This window comes from Coenobita brevimanus, chromosome 4 (genome assembly GCF_032717465.1).
Source record: "Coenobita brevimanus isolate Jiangsu-jjx chromosome 4, ASM3271746v2, whole genome shotgun sequence".
Taxonomy (NCBI): domain Eukaryota; kingdom Metazoa; phylum Arthropoda; class Malacostraca; order Decapoda; family Coenobitidae; genus Coenobita; species Coenobita brevimanus.
Window position 1 is genome coordinate 2,002,063 of NC_136957.1, and position 20,434 is coordinate 2,022,496.

The 20,434-nt window shown below is 41.3% G+C and overlaps 2 protein-coding genes across 2 annotated transcripts in view; one reads left to right on the forward strand and one right to left on the reverse strand.

The window, feature by feature from the left end:
* The window catches only part of LOC145394949 (uncharacterized), a 116,583-nt gene extending 107,943 nt beyond the window's left edge, over positions 1–8,640 (reverse strand). Inside the window, exon 1 of the mRNA XM_080268701.1 lies at positions 8,501–8,640. Coding sequence (XP_080124827.1) covers positions 8,501–8,610 — 110 coding nt within the window. The 5' untranslated portion in view covers positions 8,611–8,640. The remainder of the gene's footprint in view (positions 1–8,500) is intronic.
* A 632-nt stretch (positions 8,641–9,272) lies between these two features.
* On the forward strand, positions 9,273–14,691 carry LOC145395279 (guanosine-3',5'-bis(diphosphate) 3'-pyrophosphohydrolase MESH1-like). The gene is made up of 3 exons (XM_080268961.1): positions 9,273–9,384; positions 12,201–12,349; positions 14,152–14,691. Exons 1-3 carry the CDS (start codon positions 9,273–9,275, stop codon positions 14,434–14,436), a joined length of 546 nt encoding a protein of 181 aa, XP_080125087.1. The 3' UTR covers positions 14,437–14,691.
* The last annotated feature ends 5,743 nt before the right edge of the window (positions 14,692–20,434 follow it).

Consider the following 20,434-nt stretch of genomic DNA (forward strand, 5'->3'; position numbering starts at 1 on the left):
GTGTGTGTGTGTGTGTGTGTGTGTGTGTGTGTGTGTGTGTGTGTGTGTGCGTGCGTGCGTGCGCGCGCCTGTCTGGCTACCTGCCTGCGTGTGTGGCTAGCATCATATTCTAGTTCTAATCTACAATTCAGCGTTCATAGTGGAGAGATGGTAATTTTAGACCAAGATTGTTGAAAGAAATTATAATGACAAATTCTCTCTTATATCTATCTCTCTCTGACCTTGTGTTGAACTGTCCACACATATCACAACTTTGGCCCGCCTGCCGTGTTCTCCCTCTCTCTCTCTCTCTCTCTCTCTCTCTCTCTCTCTCCAATCATGTTCTCACTCTACATGTCTGTTTACCTAAGCCGTACTCTCTGTCTGTCTGTCTGTCTCTGTCTCTGTCTCTCTCTCTCCGGCCATGTTCTCACTCTACATGTCTATCTATCTATCAGTGTCTATCTACTGATCTAACCATCTACCTATTTATCTATTTATCTATCTACCTATGTTCATCTATCAATATATATACCTACCTATCTAAACCTGCCTGTCTATCTATCTATCTATTTCTCTCTCTACCCATCTATCTACCTATGTTTATCTATCAATTTATCTACCTACCTATCCAAACCTGCCTGCCTGTCTATCTATTTAGCTATCTATCCATCTATCTATCTACCTACTTATCAATTTATATACCTACCTATCTAAAGCTGCCTATCTATCTATCTATCTATTTACCTATCTATCTACCTACGTTTATCAATATATATACCTACTTCTCTCAAACTGCCTACCTCTCTATCTATCCATTTATCTATCGCCAGACGCCTGCTTCACTCCGTCGTCCATCCTCTCATAAAATAACACAGCATAATAACATGGGCGAAATTATTTAGATGTAGTACGCTAAAAATAAATCGCTAAGTGAGATGTGTTACGAAGCCTGCAGTGCCATCTACAATACCATCTCTGAAATAATGGGCATAATTTATGACATTTGAGCATACTCCTTTCACCATTATTATTATTATTATTATTATTATTATGCTATTTACAAACATACAGCTCTTTTCAACCGGGTGGAGTCAAAGGCTATTCCTCTCATTAACTCTCCTCCTCTTACTGACTCCCTTCAACCTCTGTCTCTTCGCCACACTGTTGCATCTTTATCTCTTTTCTATCGCTACTTCAATGGTCACTGCTCCTCTGAACTGTCTGCTTGCATCCCTCCACCTCTACGACGGGCGCGTAGCACCCGTCTAGCAACAAACTCTCATCCCTTTTCTCTCCAAATCTCTAATGCAAGTGTTAACCGTTACTCCCAGTCCTTCATTTATGCAACAGGTGAACTCTGGAACTGTCTCCGTCTCTCTGTATTTCCTACTACCTATGATCTCCAGTCCTTCAAACGCAGTGTGTCCAGGCATCTCGAAGTAATCGGATCTTGAATTTGGCTCTCTTTTGTATTGTTTTTTTCTTGGAAGGAACAGTTATTGCGGGCTCGTGGCCTTTGGTTCCTTCTTCCTAGCATAAAAAAAAAAAAAACTATGTACAGCCTTCACAATTCCAACAAGGTAACACTGTGTACAGCTTGGCCAGGTGTGTTGCCTCAATGTGCCACCTGTAACCTCAGTGTAACTCTTGTAACAAAAGCACAACCTGTCTGTCCTGTACTCCGTAGTGAACCATCAGGGTGTACAGTAAGGCTTCCTGCTGTCAGTGTGTGTGTGTGTGTGTGTGTGTGTGTGTGTGTGTGTGTGTGTGTGTGTGTGTGTGTGTGTGTGTGTGTTCTTACCTAATTGTTCTTACCTAACTGTATCTTTACAGGAATGAGTCAAGCTCGTACTGTCCCGTGTCTTAAACCATATTTATCGTACATATCCTTAAATTTGTGAATTGTTTTGGCACACACTATTTCATTCGGTACTGCATTCCATTGATCAATTGCTCTGTTTGGGAAACTGAATTTCCTTACGTCTTTATCACCTCTCTTCTTATGCAGTTTTTTGCAGTGTCCTCTTGCTGATGCTTCTCCATATGTTAAGTAATCATTTATGTCTATTTTCTCCTTCCCTGATATGCACTTATATAGCATTATCATGTCACCTCTTTTCCTTCTCTCCTGTAGTGTTGGTAGATTCAGTTTATTTAGTCTTTCTTCGTAGCTTAGGTCCCTTAAGCTTGGTATCCATCTTGTAGCGGCCCTTTGAACTTTTTCAATCTTGTCTATGTGCTGTTTGAGATGAGGACTCCAGACTACTGATGTGTTTGTGTGTGTGTGTGTGTGTGTGTGTGTGTGTGTGTGTGTGTGTGTGTGTGTGTGTGTGTGTGTGTGTGTGTTTTGTTTCAATGCAAGGAAAAAGGAACCAAAGGCCAGAAACCCGCAAGACTGCTTCATTAAAAAAAGAAAAATAACAAAGAGCCAAATTCAAGATCTGTTCATTTCGAGATGCCTGGATACACTGCGTTTGAAAGACTGGAGGTCATAGGCAGTAGGAAACACAAACAGAGGAAGACAACTCCAGAATTTGCCTGTGTGGTTATAATACACTGGCTTGTGGATGGGTTACAGTGCAATTAATCTGGCCTCGGGGTCAACTAGGTCTTTCTTGGCACAAACAGGTGGGTCAGTGAGGTCAACATCAAAATTAGGCCAAGGGCAAACTGAAGTGTGGAGCCCCAGCTAAAGGTCATTGGTAGCAGAGTCCAGTGTGTATTTAAATCATTGGCAACCGCACTTGCTTCCCAGTGTACCATAACAACAACAAACAATAAAAACCATAATAATAATAATCTATCTATCTATCTATCTATAGCCCGACGCCCTGATCCCGCAAAGGGTGGCCGCAGACAAAACGCCTCCAAGTCACTCTGTCACCCACCATTTGACTCCCCTCCCCCCAACTCACCCCCCCCTCCCTCATATACCTCTCAACTCCATCCCTCCACCTCATCCTCGGTCTACCTCTCCCTCTCCCTCCCTCCACCTCACCTACATACACCCTCTTAGTCAGTCTTTCATTCTCCATTCTCTCCACATGTCCAAACCACCTCAGTGTATTTCTCCTAATCTTTTCAACCACATCCACATCTACCCCACAACGTTCCTTCACTTCTTCATTCGTCAATAATAATAATAATAATAATAATAATAATAATAATAATAATAATAATAACGAGAACAGCAGAGGCAGCAACAACAACAGCAACTATAACAATAATAATAACAACAATAATAATAATAATAATAATAATAATAATAATAATAATATGGTAAATGCACGTTTTACTTTAAGCAGCAGAAAGACCTTACCAAATACATTCATATTCCTCCAGTTTATTTCCTGTATTTTTCTAACTATTTTCAGGGTAGTAAATTACCTGATGCTGCTGAGAAATTCCCCCCTGTTATTATCATCACGTTCCTTAAGCCGTACCTACGACTGTTGTTTCCGGCGTAAGGGGAGAAATTAAAACCTACTCAAAGGTGGATATCATTTCCCGATTTCCCAACTGGAGGTTAGGTGAGGTTAAATTATTAGGTACAGTTAAGCTAGGTTGCACTTTGGTTAGGACAGTCCCTTCCGCCATTACGCTGACGAATCAACCAAGAGTCGTCACAGCGGAACATAGCTTAAAACAACGGGGACGCAGATGCAACAAGAAACGTTCATTTACCACCCAAGAAATATCTAGAAAAATGGGGCTATCAGGAAGAAGAACTGATTTGGTAACGTGCATCTACTGCTTAAGCCTTTGAGTAAAGCATATGCTTACCAATAATATTACCGGTAATATTAATAACGATAACAACAATGATGCATTATATATTCTTCTTCCCTTCACACAGTTTTATGAGAGCAGGAGTGACGTCACGTAACCATGACAACCGCCGTGCTGGTTCTAAACAAATATCCGACATTGCGGCGTTTACAATATCGTCTCTTGTATCTCTCTTCTGGGAGGGAGGCAGTCAATATATAAGTGTTAAAACCACTACCAGGTATAAATGTATTCCCTATATCAACCTTCTCTTACTCTAGTGGTGCAATATTAGTAAAGTTAAGGCAGCATCAAAGAAAAATATATACAAAAGTAGCGTGTTTGAAATGGGTCAGGTTTGGTTGCACACTTGTTCTTAATATATACCTTTTGGTTATATTAAGGTGTGATATATCATTTATCACTGCTACCAGAAATAGTCTTTGTGCAGCCTTTGTGTGTGTGTGTGTGTGTGTGTGTGTGTGTGAGAGAGAGAGAGAGAGAGAGAGAGAGAGAGAGAGAGAGAGAGAGAGAGAGAGAGAGAGAGAGAGAGAGAGAGACTTGCCAAGCTTAAGTCGGTGAATACACTGCACTATCATAGAAGTACTCTATTTTGGTTCTGTGACACATAGACAGCACACTAGATTTAGCACAATATTAAGGTGAAATAAAACCCTAAGTTAATCAGTACCGCTTATCAATCAGGCAGATGCTGTAGTACGGAATTTCAACTGCTTAATCTGGCTTTATATTTGGCCACGGATTGCATGTTTACTGGGTCACACTGCTGTATATACACTGTGTGCTTGGTAACCCATTTATGATTTATTTACTAAAACGATACTTCAGGTTGTATGAGTACCACTGGGTTTTGTTGGCAGGTAAAGTTACATACAGTAGGTGTGGTCAGGTGAGGATACGATAAAGTTAGGTCTAGTGTCGGTCTGTGTTAGGTGTAGTGGCAGTTTGTGTGGGTTAGTTCTGGTGGTAGTGTGTTAGTTAGGTCTGGTGGCAGTGTGTGTTAGTTAGGTCTGGTGGCAGTGTGTTAGTTAGGTCTGGTGGCAGTGTGTGTTAGTTAGGTCTGGTGGCAGTGTGTTAGTTAGGTCTGGTGGCAGTGTGTGTTAGTTAGGTCTGGTGGCAGTGTGTGTTAGTTAGGTCTAGTGGCAGTGTGTTAGTTAGGTCTGGTGGTAGTGTGTTAGTTAGGTCTGGTGGCAGTGTGTGTTGGTTAGGTCTAGTGGCAGTGTGTGTTAGTTAGGTCTAGTGGCAGTGTGTGTTTGTTAGGTCTGGTGGCAGTGTGTGTTAGTTAGGTCTGGTGGCAGTGTGTGTTAGTTAGGTCTGGTGGCAGTGTGTGTTAGTTAGGTCTGGTGGCAGTGTGTGTTAGTTAGGTCTGGTGGCAGTGTGTGTTAGTTAGGTCTGGTGGCAGTGTGTGTTAGTTAGGTCTGGTGGCAGTGTGTGTTAGTTAGGTCTGGTGGCAGTGTGTGTTAGTTAGGTCTGGTGGCAGTGTGTGTTAGTTAGGTCTGGTGGCAGTGTGTGTTAGTTAGGTCTGGTGGCAGTGTGTGTTAGTTAGGTCTAGTGGCAGTGTGTGTTAGTTAGGTCTAGTGGCAGTGTGTGTTAGTTAGGTCTGGTGGCAGTGTGTGTTAGTTAGGTCTAGTGGCAGTGTGTGTTTGTTAGGTCTAGTGGCAGTGTGTGTTAGTTAGGTCTAGTGGCAGTGTGTGTTGGTTAGGTCTGGTGGCAGTGTGTGTTTGTTAGGTCTAGTGGCAGTGTGTGTTAGTTAGGTCTAGTGGCAGTGTGTGTTTGTTAGGTCTAGTGGCAGTGTGTGTTAGTTAGGTCTAGTGGCAGTGTGTGTTAGTTAGGTCTGGTGGCAGTGTGTGTTAGTTAGGTCTAGTGGCAGTGTGTGTTAGTTAGGTCTAGTGGCAGTGTGTGTTAGGTCTAGTGGCAGTGTGTGTTAGTTAGGTCTAGTGGCAGTGTGTGTTAGGTCTAGTGGCAGTGTGTGTTAGTTAGGTCTAGTGGCAGTGTGTGTGTGTGTGTGTGTGTTAGGTCTAGTGGCAGTGTGTGTTAATTAGGTCTAGTGGCAGTGTGTGTTAGTTAGGTCTAGTGGCAGTGTGTGTTAGTTAGGTCTAGTGGCAGTGTGTGTTAGTTAGGTCTAGTGGCAGTGTGTGTGTGTGTGTGTTAGGTCTGGTGGCAGTGTGTGTTAGTTAGGTCTAGTGGCAGTGTGTGTTAGTTAGGTCTAGTGGCAGTGTGTGTTAGGTCTAGTGGCAGTGTGTGTTAGGTCTAGTGGGAGTCTGTGATAGGATAAAATCTGGCTAGGTTGGGGTTAGCTTAAGTGATAGACTAGCAGTATGATGAATGATTGCTTTAGTCTGTCAATAATAATGCGTGCTACTTTAGAAGGTACCTTATCAAACTATTGCATACAGTTTTACCAAGAGTTCTACATGACATCCGAGACATACTGGTTCTTACTGCATTTCAATAGCTTACTCGTTCAACCATAAATCTCCCCTTCCTGTATGCTTTCTGTGCCTTAGATTTCTTTTTGGCATATTCATTTAACTGACACTCAACTGTTCTTTACTGTGGAATGGAAGAACATTTTTTAAGACCCTCTTCATGTATTACGTCAATTTAAGAAGAAAAAAAAAAACTGCTAAACTGAAGTCTCGCAAACCATCTTTCTGCCAGCAATAATAAATTCAGTATTATCATAAAACAACGAGAAAGTATATATTAAGAGAAAGCATGCAGCCAAACCTGACACTTTCCAGACACGCTTATTGTGTTGACTTTCTCTGATGCTGCCTTAACTTTACCTAACATCACACCACTAGAGTAAGAGAAGGTGGATTTAGGAATACATTTATGGTGGTTTTCACACTTAAATATTCACTACCTTCTCCACAGACGAAAGAAACAAGAGACACTGTAAAAGCCGCAATGTCGGATGTTTGTTTAGAACCAGCACGGCGGTTGTCATGGTTACGTGACGTCACACTTCGGTTCTCTTTCACGTAGCTTTATGACAGAAAAAGACAGCATTATGGCTCTACATCCTCTTCATAGCACTTCTTCGTGACTAGCACCGTATTCTAGTGTTATTGTTACAACTCGCATTCATGATGGAGAGATGCCAATTTTAGACCAAGTCAGACTGAAACGAGTTGGATATCCTTAAGCTGAGAGAGAGAGAGAGAGAGAGAGAGAGAGAGAGAGAGAGAGAGAGAGAATGTTATCGGACAGAATGAACTGATGTTTTAAAGAATATACATTGCTCTTGGGCCGAGATATACAAACTTACGATCAAAATTCTGTCACATCTAAGCTACAACCACAAGCAAAAGTTCGTCAATAATCCTCAGCCAGCAAATGAGCCCCGCCTTTTGAATGACAGCGGGTAAGATTCAAAACACAAGCACGTAAAAATTTTGCACACACTGTATTGCCTTCCACCGCCACAGTCTGCAGTGAAGTGTTGACGAACTTTTGGTAATTACTATTATTTACTTATTTAAATGAAGAAAAGACAAAGACAGTGGAGAATAATTCATCCAGTGTATTTTATCGTTAGTTACGCTTTCTGTGTAAGTTTAAGGCCAAGAAATTTCGTAACTAAGATATTTATTCATTTTTACAAGATGATAAAGGGTAACCGAATGATCCTTGTCTCTCGTCCTTAGTGCAACATACTAATGATACCGGTAATATAATAATAATAATAATAATAATAATAATAATAATATACTAATAATGCTATTCTCAGCGGGAGATTTATCGTAACTAAGATCATTTTTACGAATGACGAGAAGGTAAAAAAAAAAATCATTCCTTATTTTTCTTGCAAAAATATATATGGTATGGTATGGGAAGGAAAATTACCGTACGTCATTATTATCGAGCCAGCTGAGAAGCTATCGTAACTAATATACATTATAATTTTTACGAGAATGACAAGGATGCGACAGAAATCCTTCCCTATCTCTTATCCTTAGTGCAAAAGACAGTATTTGTTAAGGGGAGGCAGAAAATATCGCAAGTAATTCTGCTAGTCTGTCAGGGATCTATCGTCATTAAGAAAGATTTTAGTAGGAATGACAAGGATTCAGAAGTTACCCCATTCATCCTTCTTCCAAAAATAAATACTAGTTATGAGAAGCCAAAAATATCGCAAGTTGCGTCGTCTCTGCTGGGGATATATCGTAAGATTTATTTCTACTAAGAATGATAAAAACGTACCATAAATAATCCCTTGTATCTTGTCTTTACTTCAAAAACAAAATCTGATTATGGGGAGGAGGAGAAATGGGAGTAAAACCGCGAGTGTGTGAGGAGGACAGCGAGGCATATTCCCGACCCCTAAACCGTCCATCCACTTCAATCGTTGCTCTCTTGACCCACATAAGACACGAGTATATATTCCAGCACTCGAAACAACAAACGGAATTATGGAGGGGAAAATATACGTTCAATTGGCCACCATAAGACGGTCCCGGGTATCACTTATCTCCCGTGGTTATGCAGTTAATCATGAACACTTGTAATCGACCATTTCTGTTTGGCACTAGATCGATCAGGGATAAAGATAGGCTTAGATGACAGGAAAATGGCTTTAGGGGTTTCTGGTCAAATGTAAACAAGGGTTAGATGTTGCGGTATACATCTAAATTAATGGTAAAGCGGGGGAGATTTATGAGAGGCAGCCAGCATCCGAGGAGGGGAGATGCAGCCACCATGGAGAGGCTGCGGGGTTGCCCATTTACCTTTCTTCTTGGGAGAGGCGACCACTGCGGGGATCCCCTCGCTACTATCCTGGGTCCTGACGCATCCCGCCGTTAGTCCGAGGAGTAGAAGGAGGAAAGTCGGCATCCTATGTGCCTTGGAGCGGTCATCGGGATGAAGATACGAATCAAACAAGGTATCGACTCAATCTGACGTCTGACATGAGCCTCTGCCTGAACTGCTCAGATGAGACTTTATTGATTAACCTTCACATCTGCAATAAATGTACAAGCAGTCAAGTTCCACATAATATACCAATTCAAACATTTTTAGGTATAAACTAGTTAGAATAGGGCGTTAAAAGCTTTAAATTAACATAGATTCGGAGTGTGATTTCTTACACATGCGTGAACTGAATATTCTTGAAGAATCTTCGGATTTCCATTTTAGTGTCCGATATCCCATGTCCCTTACTAAAAGCATTAAGTGCCAGATTATGCACGTGCAAAACTTGTACATAATGTAGCATAAACCTTGTAGAATAATAGTAAGGAGAAAAGAAAATCGCTGGGGTTTAGGTGCGCAACTAGACTGTCACTTATTTGGAAGCATGTAAACAAACAGACGAATTTCGCTGTTTCCTCTCGCTGCATTAAGTTACTCGATTTACACTACCTGAGCGTTACATTGAGCTAATATCTTCCCGGGTTATGTTTTCTACGTTGTGTTGATCCCTAGGAACATTGGTTTTGATTATCAACTGTGAACTTGCAATTTTCAGACCGCAAAAAATGGGCGAAGCTGCCGGTATGGTGACAGACGTGAGTGATATAATAAAATGTGTGAATTTCGCTGCCATCAAGCACAGGGACCAGAGAAGAAAGGACCCCCAGCAAACGCCATACATCAATCACCCCATTGGTAACCTTCAAAATATTTTATAATAGATACCGAACGTTCGTTATATATGTCCTGACGTGTTTTCAGTTTTTAACGTAGATTTCTCACCATTTTATTATTCTCCAGTGTTTATTATTTTTTTTAATGCCCTAATAACTTATATAATGGAAGTTTAAAGTACTGATAACAATCCAGGAAAGAATTACAGGAATCACCTCGGTTGAGTTTAGCATGGATCGTCAGGTCTAACAATGGTAAATTTTTAGAAGTAACCAACGTTTTCTTTTATTATTATTTTTATGGTTTCCAATGCAAAATACCGCGTTTTAATTAGTTTTGACCTTCATTTTGGGGGGGAAATCCCCCTTTTGTAATTTTGAGTAAGATTTCCAAAAGTGGGTTTATCCCCCCACATCAAGATCAAAATTAATTGAAAACACACTATTCTGCATTAAACTAACCTAACCTAATCTAACCTAACCTAGGCCTAACCTAGGGCCTGACATAGACCGAGTGCACATTCCTGCACCAGCCAATATGGCGCGACATTCATCCGCTACTGAGCGATAGCCTAACCTAAGCCACTATATGACGACCCCTACAAAATTAGCTCCTCCAACTCAAACTAGCCTTAAAAGGTAAGTCTTGGTTAGAATAGTTCAGGGACGTAATATAATGAAAATCAGTAACGTTGGTTACTTCTAAAGTTATACCCTAACAGTACTGTGAACAAATACCTTAATGTATGGGGAAGAGGAGTGAATATTATTTAGACAACAATTAAATGAAATATATCAGAAAAGAATGAAGTGAACTCTGGGTGAGAAACACTTGGAACAATTAAACTGATCATTTATGATACATTTCTTAGCCCAAAAGTTAGTGCCAGTACCAGGTTGGTTGTTAAAAAAAAAAAAAAGGTTCTCTCAGGAAATGACTTGCAAACAGTATGGACTGACTTTAACTGTAACAAATATATACAGTATTCATATTTTTCCATGAATGTGTCTTTTCATATTAACCTACTTAGTGTGAGTGTGTCTTTTAATTTTTATTCTAGCTACTTTAATAAGCTTATTATCAGTTTATGAGGGACTTTTCAAATGGATGTTAGATATATTTTGTTAACTCCACCATGGGAGGCCTTTCCTATATATACCTTCCTACCGTGTTGACTGGTCTCATGAAGGCTTTGCACATGTTTACCAGGTTATACTGATGACTTGTACTTGTTAACTGATTTGTTACTTGGTGTGACAGTGCAATAGAACTTAATTAGTTTGCCATCAAAAATTTTTTCCCAGCAAAAGTGTATGCTAACTTCTTTTTAAAGCTCTTAACACTTGTAGCTGACACATCATCATCTGGCAGTGAATTCTAGTCATTTACAACTCTCTCTGAAATTGAGCATTTCTCTTTGTTGATTTGTACAAGCCATTTCTTTAACTTTAGGTGGTGCCTTGTAACGGAATCCAGCAACTTGAAAAAAAAATTTGTCACAGCTTTTGAATGATGACAACTAGCCAGCCCAAACTGGCAAATTTAACACATTTTGAAGGTTCCCACGGTAGTCAGAATATGGCCATCCAGTGGTTGCCAGAATAAAAGTGCATCATATCAAGCGTATCGATAGAAACTTCCCAACCTCCTTAGTATTGGGAAAACTAAAGTGAATCGGTTTGTTTATAAATCCCTTACACAGTTGGTTAGCTAATTTGTATCATTAAAAACACACCATGTTGAGAGGATGGAGGGTGAAAGACTGACGAAAAGAGTGTATGTGAGTGAGGTGGAGGGGGGGAGAGGGAGGGGGAGGCCGAGGATGAGTTGGAGGGATGGGGTGGAGGGGTATATGAGAGAGGGGGGTGTGAGTTGGGAGCTTGGCAGTGAAATGGCAGGGGACAGGGCGACATGGAAAGGGAGGGGGAGGCCGAGGATGAGGTGGAGGGATGGGGTGGAGAGGTATATGAGAGAGAGGGGTGTGAGTTGGGAGCAGGGCAGGGAAATGGCGGGGGACAGGGCGACGTGGAGGCGATTTGTTCATGGCCACCCCGAACGGGATTGAGGCGTCTGGCAATAGATAGATAGATAGATAGAAAAACACACCTCAACATGGTAAGCTTCACTGGGGAGATGGGACCTCGCCAAACTTGTGATAACTATGTATCTATCTATATATCTATCTGTCTGTCTGTAACTAGATGCCATAATCCTACAAAAGATGGCTGTTTGTCTTTGAGTTAGTTGTTTTATGGGGAAGGGCGCTAACTCTTCGCCGACGCACTTGTTGACACACAGGGAACACATATGGGTTGGTTATGTGATTACCACCCAGCGTTGTAAATGATTTCCTGGCTTACAGAAAATCAGTCTAATAATGCCTGTATTAATGGGTCAGGCTTGCTAACATCACTGCCAAAGGTGATGAAAGAAGCAGATACAGACAAGGGGTTGGTGTCATTGGTTAGCGTATTGGCAAAGAGCAATGACTGGGGAAGCAGACTTTATCGTATCTGTATCAGCTCAGTATTTTTTCTTGTGTACTTGGTGTGAATTTTTTGAGCCGGCTTAGGTAGCTTAATTATTTTGCGTTGGTTGTTGGTATGATTCCTGGGGCTTGGATGGTGATTGAATGGGAGTGTGGCAGATTCAATTGGGGACACTCTATTTAGTATCTCATTGTGTCAGGTGTTTTCTGGCTCTCTGGACCTGAACCTCATCCCATTTACCGGTATTTGTGTGGAGGGAGGTCGGAACGATGATGATAATTACCGGTATGAAAAAGATGGAGATGAAAAATGTCACTGGACTGAAAAGGTTTATTGTTGTTTGTGTAGGTGTTGCCCAGCTGTTGGTAGAGGCTGGAGTGGAGGACGTGGGAGTGCTGCAAGCGGCCCTACTACACGACACTGTGGAGGACACCGACACATCACACCAGGAGCTTGTACATGTGTTTGGGTCCAGGGTGGCTGGAATTGTGGCAGAGGTGAGATGGTAGGGTCAGATCTATCTATCTATCTGTCTATCTATTGCCAGATGCCTTAATCTCATAAAGGGTGGCCATATCATTATTATATCATTAAGCCTTAAATTAGAAAGAGGAATGCAGATACTTTGAAATGGTTTGGCCTTGTGGAGAGATGAGGACGAGAGACCGGCCAGAAAAGTGTATATGAGTGAGGTGGAAGAGGAGACCAAGAATGATATGGAGGGATGAAGTGGAGAGATTTGTGAGAAAAGGGTGAGAGACTGACTAGAAGTGTATGTGAGTGAGGAGGAGGAGGAGGAGACCAAGGATGAGATGGAGGGATGGAATGGAGAGATATATGAGAGAGGGGTGAGAGACTGACTAGAAGTGTATGTGAGTGAGGAGGAGACCAAGGATGAGATGGAGGGATGGAATGGACAGATATATGAGGGAGGGGTGAGAGACTGATTAGAAGAGTGTATATGTCTGTGAGGTGGAAGGGGAGAGGAGGAGGGGGAGACCAAGGATGAGATGAAGGGATGGAGTGGAGAGGTATATGAGAAAAGGGTGTGAGACTGACTAGAAGAGTGTATGTGAGTGAGGTGGAGGGGGAGAGGAGGAGGGAGTGAACAAGGATGAGATGGAGTGACGGAGGGGAGAGATATATGGGAGAGGGGTGAGAGACTGACTAGAAGAGTGATTGTGAGTGAGGAGGAGGAATGGAGATAAATAGATGAGAGAAGGGTGTGTGAGATGGAGGGAGGGCAGGAAAATACCAGTGGACAAGGCATCGAGGAGGTGATTCCGTTTTTGACCACCCCATGCAAGATGATAAAAGAAAAATAGATAATCTCCCATATTATTATCCTTTGAAAGACTGTTTGAACTCATGGAATTTGCAGTAGCCTTAATAGACTCTTCAAGTTGCCTTCGTAAATAAGTCAGACATACAGTAGCAGCAAGAATTAACCAATATTAACATAACCCAGACTGAAGAGACTGAATTGGGAAGTGGAATGTGAGCTCCCAGTTTTGGCCGATACTTTCAGAAGCATATGATGAAAAGGGGACATGTTTGGTCTTCGCATATCATTGCTGACTGCAGTCTGTAATGTGGGATGCAGGCTAACCGTACCTAAAATCTACGTGAATTCTAGCAGTTGAAGCAGTCTAAGTGCTGGGTGGACCTAACTATATGTGTCTTAGTTTAGCTTAACTTTGCTGCATTGAGAAAGCTTTTATTTAACTTAGGAAAGACCCTCCTTAGTCAAAAAAGGGGTAATATGGGAAAGGCTGTCAGGAAAGATCTCACACATTGAGTAGGATGATAAAGACTACAGTATAACACCACAAGTTCAAAAAGTCTCTGCCATCATAAAGGATTTTTTAGAGGTGACTTTTTTTTTGGGGGGGAGGGGTTGTACATCTACTTTCCAGTTAGTGTGGATCAGATGGGTTAACCTGATAGTGCTTCTCCATCTTGCTCTGTGGTGTTTGTGATTCCATCCATCCATCCATCATCCAATCCTACGTTGCCCCATGAGGAGCATAGGAGCCCAGGGCCAGGCAAGTTGGTCCTGGTGTTTAAGATGAGAGTGAAAATTAATCATATAAAAGATAGTATTTGCACTGGAGATGCACCAAGTTGCAGGGAAAAGATCCACTCTCAAAGTAATGATGTTTTTCTTCATCCTCACCTTATCCTTAGGCTGGGAAATAGGTCATCATTGTCATACACCATCATCAGAATACTAATGATGATAATGATTATTGATTAATTGATGACTGCGATGATGGTGATGATATCTCCTCTGTCACAGGTAACTGATGATAAAAGCTTGCCAAAGGCAGAGAGAAAAAGGCTGCAGATTGTCCATGCACCATCCTCCTCCCATGAAGCCAAACTGGTCAAGCTGGCAGACAAACTGTACAACCTGCGAGACCTTGATCGTGTCATACCCCTTGGCTGGACGGAGGAGCGGGCGAGTGAATATTTCCATTGGGCTGCTCAGGTGGTGGCCGGGTGTCGGGGCACTAATGAATATCTGGAGGCAGAGTTGGATAAAATATTCGCTAAACATGGGGTGAACTTAAAACAGCTCTAGATTATATTGTGGACTCCCTGTGTAGCTGCATACTCTTTCTACTCAGACTTGGCCTAAAATTGCCATCACTCCATCTTAAACACAAAGCTGTAGCAAGAGATTTAACACTTCAGTTTAATGCTAATCACAAAGGAATGCTGTGAAAGGATGTGCAGCCATACCATTATTGTTTTCTGCTACTGAGCTACACGAAATAAAATGCAAATGGACAAAAATGTGGGCCAGGTTGAGGTAAATAGGGTGTAGCACAGACAGCCACTTTCCAAATAAAGTTTTTGGTTTCTTGCAAAGTGAACAGAGGAAAACTACTACTGTTACCTCAGCTATTTTCCCTGCACTTTTGGAGCTTTCTTTTTATGGTATATTGGTTACCTTTTCTTTTTCAACTTTTCCCTGACTTTTTAATATTACTGCTGGTTTTATATGAACAGATTTCTTGGCAGTCTGTAAAACTGGAGAGGAAAAACACACTCATCTTCCAAGTGTTGTGCTATAGTGCAGTAGTTTTCAGTCTTTTTGTAATAGGGCACATACACACACGCAAAAAAAAAAAAAAAAAATGTACGCCTATCCCCCAAAGGATTATATATAGATAGATAGATAAGCAAGAACGACAGTCATTCATAATCAGTCACCCTAGATAAGGAGAAATGACAGTTTACAACAGTTTGATTGCAGAGATCTATATCTTCAGCAAATTCTGTGCAGCACACTAAGGATATCCTTTCTCCCTACGTGTCAAGTAGGGTTGGTGGAGGATTAGTGCCCCTTCCTGTAAAAACAATTAACTCTAAGCCCTTGGCCACCCCGTTTGGGATACATGGCGTCTGGCAATGAATGAATGAAAACACTAAGGATATAATGGAGGCACAAAGTTTGAGAATCACAGCAATAGTGCACATGAGTTGTGTTCACTTTCTCCAGCAACCGTTGTTAAGTACTGTACAGGTCATTACTGTACATCCTTTTCTAACCCAAGTTGAACTCAGCCATTCCACATTGCCTTTGCAAGAGAAATCCCATTCCACCTCACCCTTTTGTCTCATAGTCAGTTTGTCTTTAGCTTTTAAAAAGTACTATCATTTAACAAGGTACCAGTATATAGAATGAAGCTTGTTGAGACTATGCAATTAGTATACAGGATGGTCCATATATATAAGGCTCCACTTCCACTCTCCCAAGTGATTTCCCGTGTTTTGTGGGGACAACTCAGTCATTGTTATCAGTATCTACCCAGCATTATTTATTTATTTTGTACTTCCCATGCCACAACCACACCCACACTAGCTGAATGAGCCATCCCTGCAGTGCTTAAGATGGTGCCACGTCAGAGCCTAGTAGGGTGATTTTTATGGGTCACTGTATTCCAACACAGTAGTATTATATGGTTAGTATCAGTCAGAGCAGACAGTCTGCAGTTAGAGTTTTATAATGTTTTGACAGCATGATTGTATTTGCCTTATTTTCAATCACAGACATCGTGCTGTTCAATACTGTAGTTGCTAATTATGAAGTAGTAATCCCTCGATTATCCAGACATCCATTATCCCAACAATCCATTACCAGAATGCTGTGATCTGGCAGTTCAAATCCATTATTTGTGCATTTTTCCATTTTATCCGCACAAAATGCTTGTGTCCGGGTGGAAATTACGGCAGTGTGAACATTTTTGCCCAGCCGGGCTGTCTCACCCAGTGTCTGCTAGAGATCCCCTTAGTTGGTCCCAGTTCCCGTGCGGTGACCGTGTAGTGAACAGCTCCTCTCGGACAGTTGCTATGGCAGCACACGTGGTGGCTTGTGTGGTTGTTCCCTACCTGCCTCAGGCCTTGCTGTTCCTTGCATGCCTCTTCCTTGGGTGTGTGATGATGGCCCCTCCACCAGGGAAAAGGAAGAGGGCAGTGCTGACTCTGGAGAAGAAGCGGGAGATCCTGAGTAAGACTGATATGGGATGGTCGACTTCCCGCATCTTAAAGGAGTACTGTATTATTTTCCATGCTTGACCATGGTTATTGCTTAGCCATGGTTTATAGGTCTGCTTGACCAGATAGAGTAGTGTTAAACAACAGGAACAAGTGTTGTATGATGTACTGTAGTGGCCTTTTACAAAGGCTTTCAAAGTTAGGTTATGTTCTAAGGGAGGCCAGGGGAGAAGTTCATTATCCAGACGGATTCACTTTCTGGACATCCTTTGGCTCTATTACATTGGATAATCAAAGGATTACAGTATAAATGTTCAGTATGTTCACTGCATAACTTACTGCTCTGAGAATGTGTTAAATGTTTGACACACCTAGTATGGTGTTACAGTACTGTATTTGTAATTTCATGAACCCACATCATTGTTTCATCTTAAGAAATCTGAAGTATTTGATTATTGAAGTACAGTTTGATTTCCAACAGAACCAATGGTTTTTAAGTGTTATACATTCATACAGATGCTGCAGGTAATTAGTTAAGGAGTTCTGTATTTTTCTTATAGAGCACCAGAACAAATCAGATACTGGTATGTACAGTTGATTTTAAGAGGAATAATATTTTTACAGCACAGATACTGTATAAAAAACTGTATTGTATTTTCCATTCTTATTATCCTGAAAACTCAGTTGTAAATCTACATCCTTGTTCCTACATTTCTTTTGTGTTACAGTACGATACATTTCAGCTTAGTTGTAAGGGTGACCCAGAGTTTGCAGACAACTAAAATGCTTATACAACAGATGACTGGAGTTATGAAAATCAAAATTGTAGCCTATTTAATCTGATATGAGAAGAGACAAGCCTTAAGTTTTTGAAGGCTGGCATCTGATTGGCTGTCCGAGTGCATTCGTAATTAATGATGCATTTTAAGTTGTTTTTATATGGGTTTCAGTAACCGTTTGATGATAAGATTGTCCAAATAAAGTATTATATATAGTTATTTGCCTAGATTAATTTAAAAACGGGGCCTTAAGTTTATCAGGTGGCCTACTGTAGATATATGTGAAATTTTGAATTTTCGGAACAAACCAACACACGTCCAGTTAAAGTTTTATGAGTACCTTGACTTTTTTCTCTCAGATTTAGGCAAATTAAGGTAAATTATGCCATTACTGCAAGAGTTTGTAAAATATAACCCAGTAAAACATCAAATTGCAATGAAAAATAACATATCCCCTGAATTTTGATGAATGATGTATGGGGGGAGGGGGTTAAGGCTACTCATGGGATCCCCCACTTGACTAAGTAGACGAATATTCATTTTTACCTGAGTGTTTTGCTGTCACATCAGTTTACATTATGCTTTCTACTTTCACATCATCAGTAAGTCTTCTATCTTTTTGGTTCAAATATCTAGTTACAACTTACAACAGAGCTGTGACAAGGTATGGGCTGTGGGGTATTTAAAAGCGACAGTGACATATACTGTAGTCTCTTCACCCATGTTAACCAGCTTCTTCACCCGTGTTTACCAGTCATTTTTCATTGGAATTCCAATGTTCTTCTGGGCTAAGTTGTACATAATGTCACAGTAATGACATAATTTACCTAAATTTACCTGAACATGGGGGGAAAAAATCAAGGTAGCTACAGGCAGACCCAGAGATACAATACCCCGGCATAGCGATGGGGCTAGAAATACCACCCTACCGCACCGAATGATGGCCAAACCCTGGTACAGTATAACGATTTTTTTTTTCCCGATTTTGGTGACATTTTAGACTTAAATTTTGTGTTTAGGTTGAATTATAAACGTTTTTAGACTTAGATAAATGTGTTTTAGTCATGGGTGGGGTGAACATTGTCATTTTGAAGTACAATTTACTAACTTTGATTTTTTCCAAACTTATTTTTGATGATTTTCAGATTTTACTTTTGGGTTTAGGTGTTATAAACTGCTTTTAGGCTTAGTTTAGCTCGTTTTAAAGCTATTTGGGGGTTTAGGTTAGCTAGAAACTTGTTTTTGGACTCATTTGGGTGGGTTTAGGACTTGGTTAGGGAGGAAACCCAAGGCTCAAAAACACATCCCTATCATTTACATGTTAAACCTACCCCCGAGATACGATACCCCGCCTAGCGATGGGTTTTTGTTTAACCAACTGCATCATTAGACGGGGGTATGCCTGTATTTGTAAAACTCTACCTAGACGTGTTTTGTTTTGTCCTGAGAATTCAAAGTTGCACACGTTTCTAGGCCATCTGACAAACTTACTAAGGCCCACCCCATTTTTAAATTAATCTATGCAAATAACTATGCAGTATATGATTTTTTATTTGGACAACCTTATCATCAAACGGTTATTGAAACCCATATAATAAAAACAATTTAAAATGCATCATTACTAATGAACGCACTAGAACAACCAATCAGCTGCCAGCTTTCAAAAGCTTAAGGCTCATCTCCTCTCAGATCAGATTAAACAGGCTATAGGATATTGGGGTAGTGAAGGACAGATATTTCATATCTCATGCATATAGATGATGCTGTGCTGCTTACTCATAGTGAACAGAATCTCTGTGGACTGGTTAACTCTTGCCAAGCTGCAGACTCAAATGAGGCACAGTGAGGGTCTGCGAGGGTCAAGCTGCAAGCCTCATATGAGGTACAATTTACACTGGTTATTAAACAATGATCTGGGGAGCCTAGTTGGGATTAAGAATTGTGATCTGAGAATGGCTGTGTCTGAAAGTCAGTGGAAAAAAAGAATAAAGTGATGGTTACTGGGAGGGAGGATATCTCTCAGTGTGAAGAGTAGATGTAAAAGCTACCTAGGTGCAGATGAATATGTAAAGGAGGTGGAGATCAGTGTTTTCCTATGAGAGGTGGTCAGTAACTACAATGGCAGCATACAAAAACCAAGGACTGAGTATGGAGGCTGCAAGAAGACTACTGTTCATGAAGACATAATGATCCCTTCATTTATGTAGGGCATAAGTTTGAATAGTTTAGAAAAACAGCAGTGGAAATGGGACTTAAGGTTTATATGTCGGTTAGAGTGAGTTGTTAAAACGAGAAACACCCGGAAGTGGTTCATGAAAGATGTGCAGCAAGGAAGTCTATAAAATGTTGATCAAAGGGCAGTGACTCTTTCCAGGATTATAGCATCTGGCTATAAGTACAGTAGATAAAAGGGCAGAAGAGAGTTGGCTTAGATGGTGTTGTCTTCCAGTGTGATGTATGAATACAGTTGTGAAAGGATTAGATTACACACACACACACACACACACACACACACACACACACACACACACACACACACACACACACACACACACACACACACACACACACACACACACACACACACACACACACACACACACACACACACACACAGACACACACACACACACACACACACACACACACACACACACACACACACACACACACACACACACACACACACACACACACACACACACACACACACACACACACACACACACACACACACACACACACACACACACACACACACACACACACACACACACACACACACACACACACACACACACACACACACACACACACACACACACACACACACACACACACACACACACACACACACACACACACACACACACACACACACACACACACACACACACACACACACACACACACACACACACACACACACACACACACACACACACACACACACACACACACACACACACACACACACACACACACACACACACACACACACACACACACACACACACACACACACACACACACACACACACACACACACACACACACACACACACACATACTCCTAATATGCCAGGGGGATTATATCATCATCATCATCATCATCCGGACCTCCTTTCCCACCCTAGAGCAGGGTGAGGAGTGGCAACGTCCCGACAGCCTAAGTTTACCTAGTACAATGGGCCACACTTCCATTCACTCATCATTCAAGCCAACGAAATCATGGCTCCATCAGAGAGGCCAAAAAAACTTTCACCACGTTCTGTAGTTCCACTTACACATATCTGACAG

What these genes read in the sequence shown, in the direction of transcription:
- LOC145395279 (XM_080268961.1), top strand. Translation starts at nt 9,273, where the DNA reads ATGGTGACAGACGTGAGTGATATAATAAAATGTGTGAATTTCGCTGCC. An exon ending in ATACATCAATCACCCCATTG is followed by an intron (nt 9,385 to 12,200) that starts GTAACCTTCAAA and finishes TTGTTTGTGTAG; the next exon opens with GTGTTGCCCAGCTGTTGGTA. An exon ending in TGGCTGGAATTGTGGCAGAG is followed by an intron (nt 12,350 to 14,151) that starts GTGAGATGGTAG and finishes CCTCTGTCACAG; the next exon opens with GTAACTGATGATAAAAGCTT.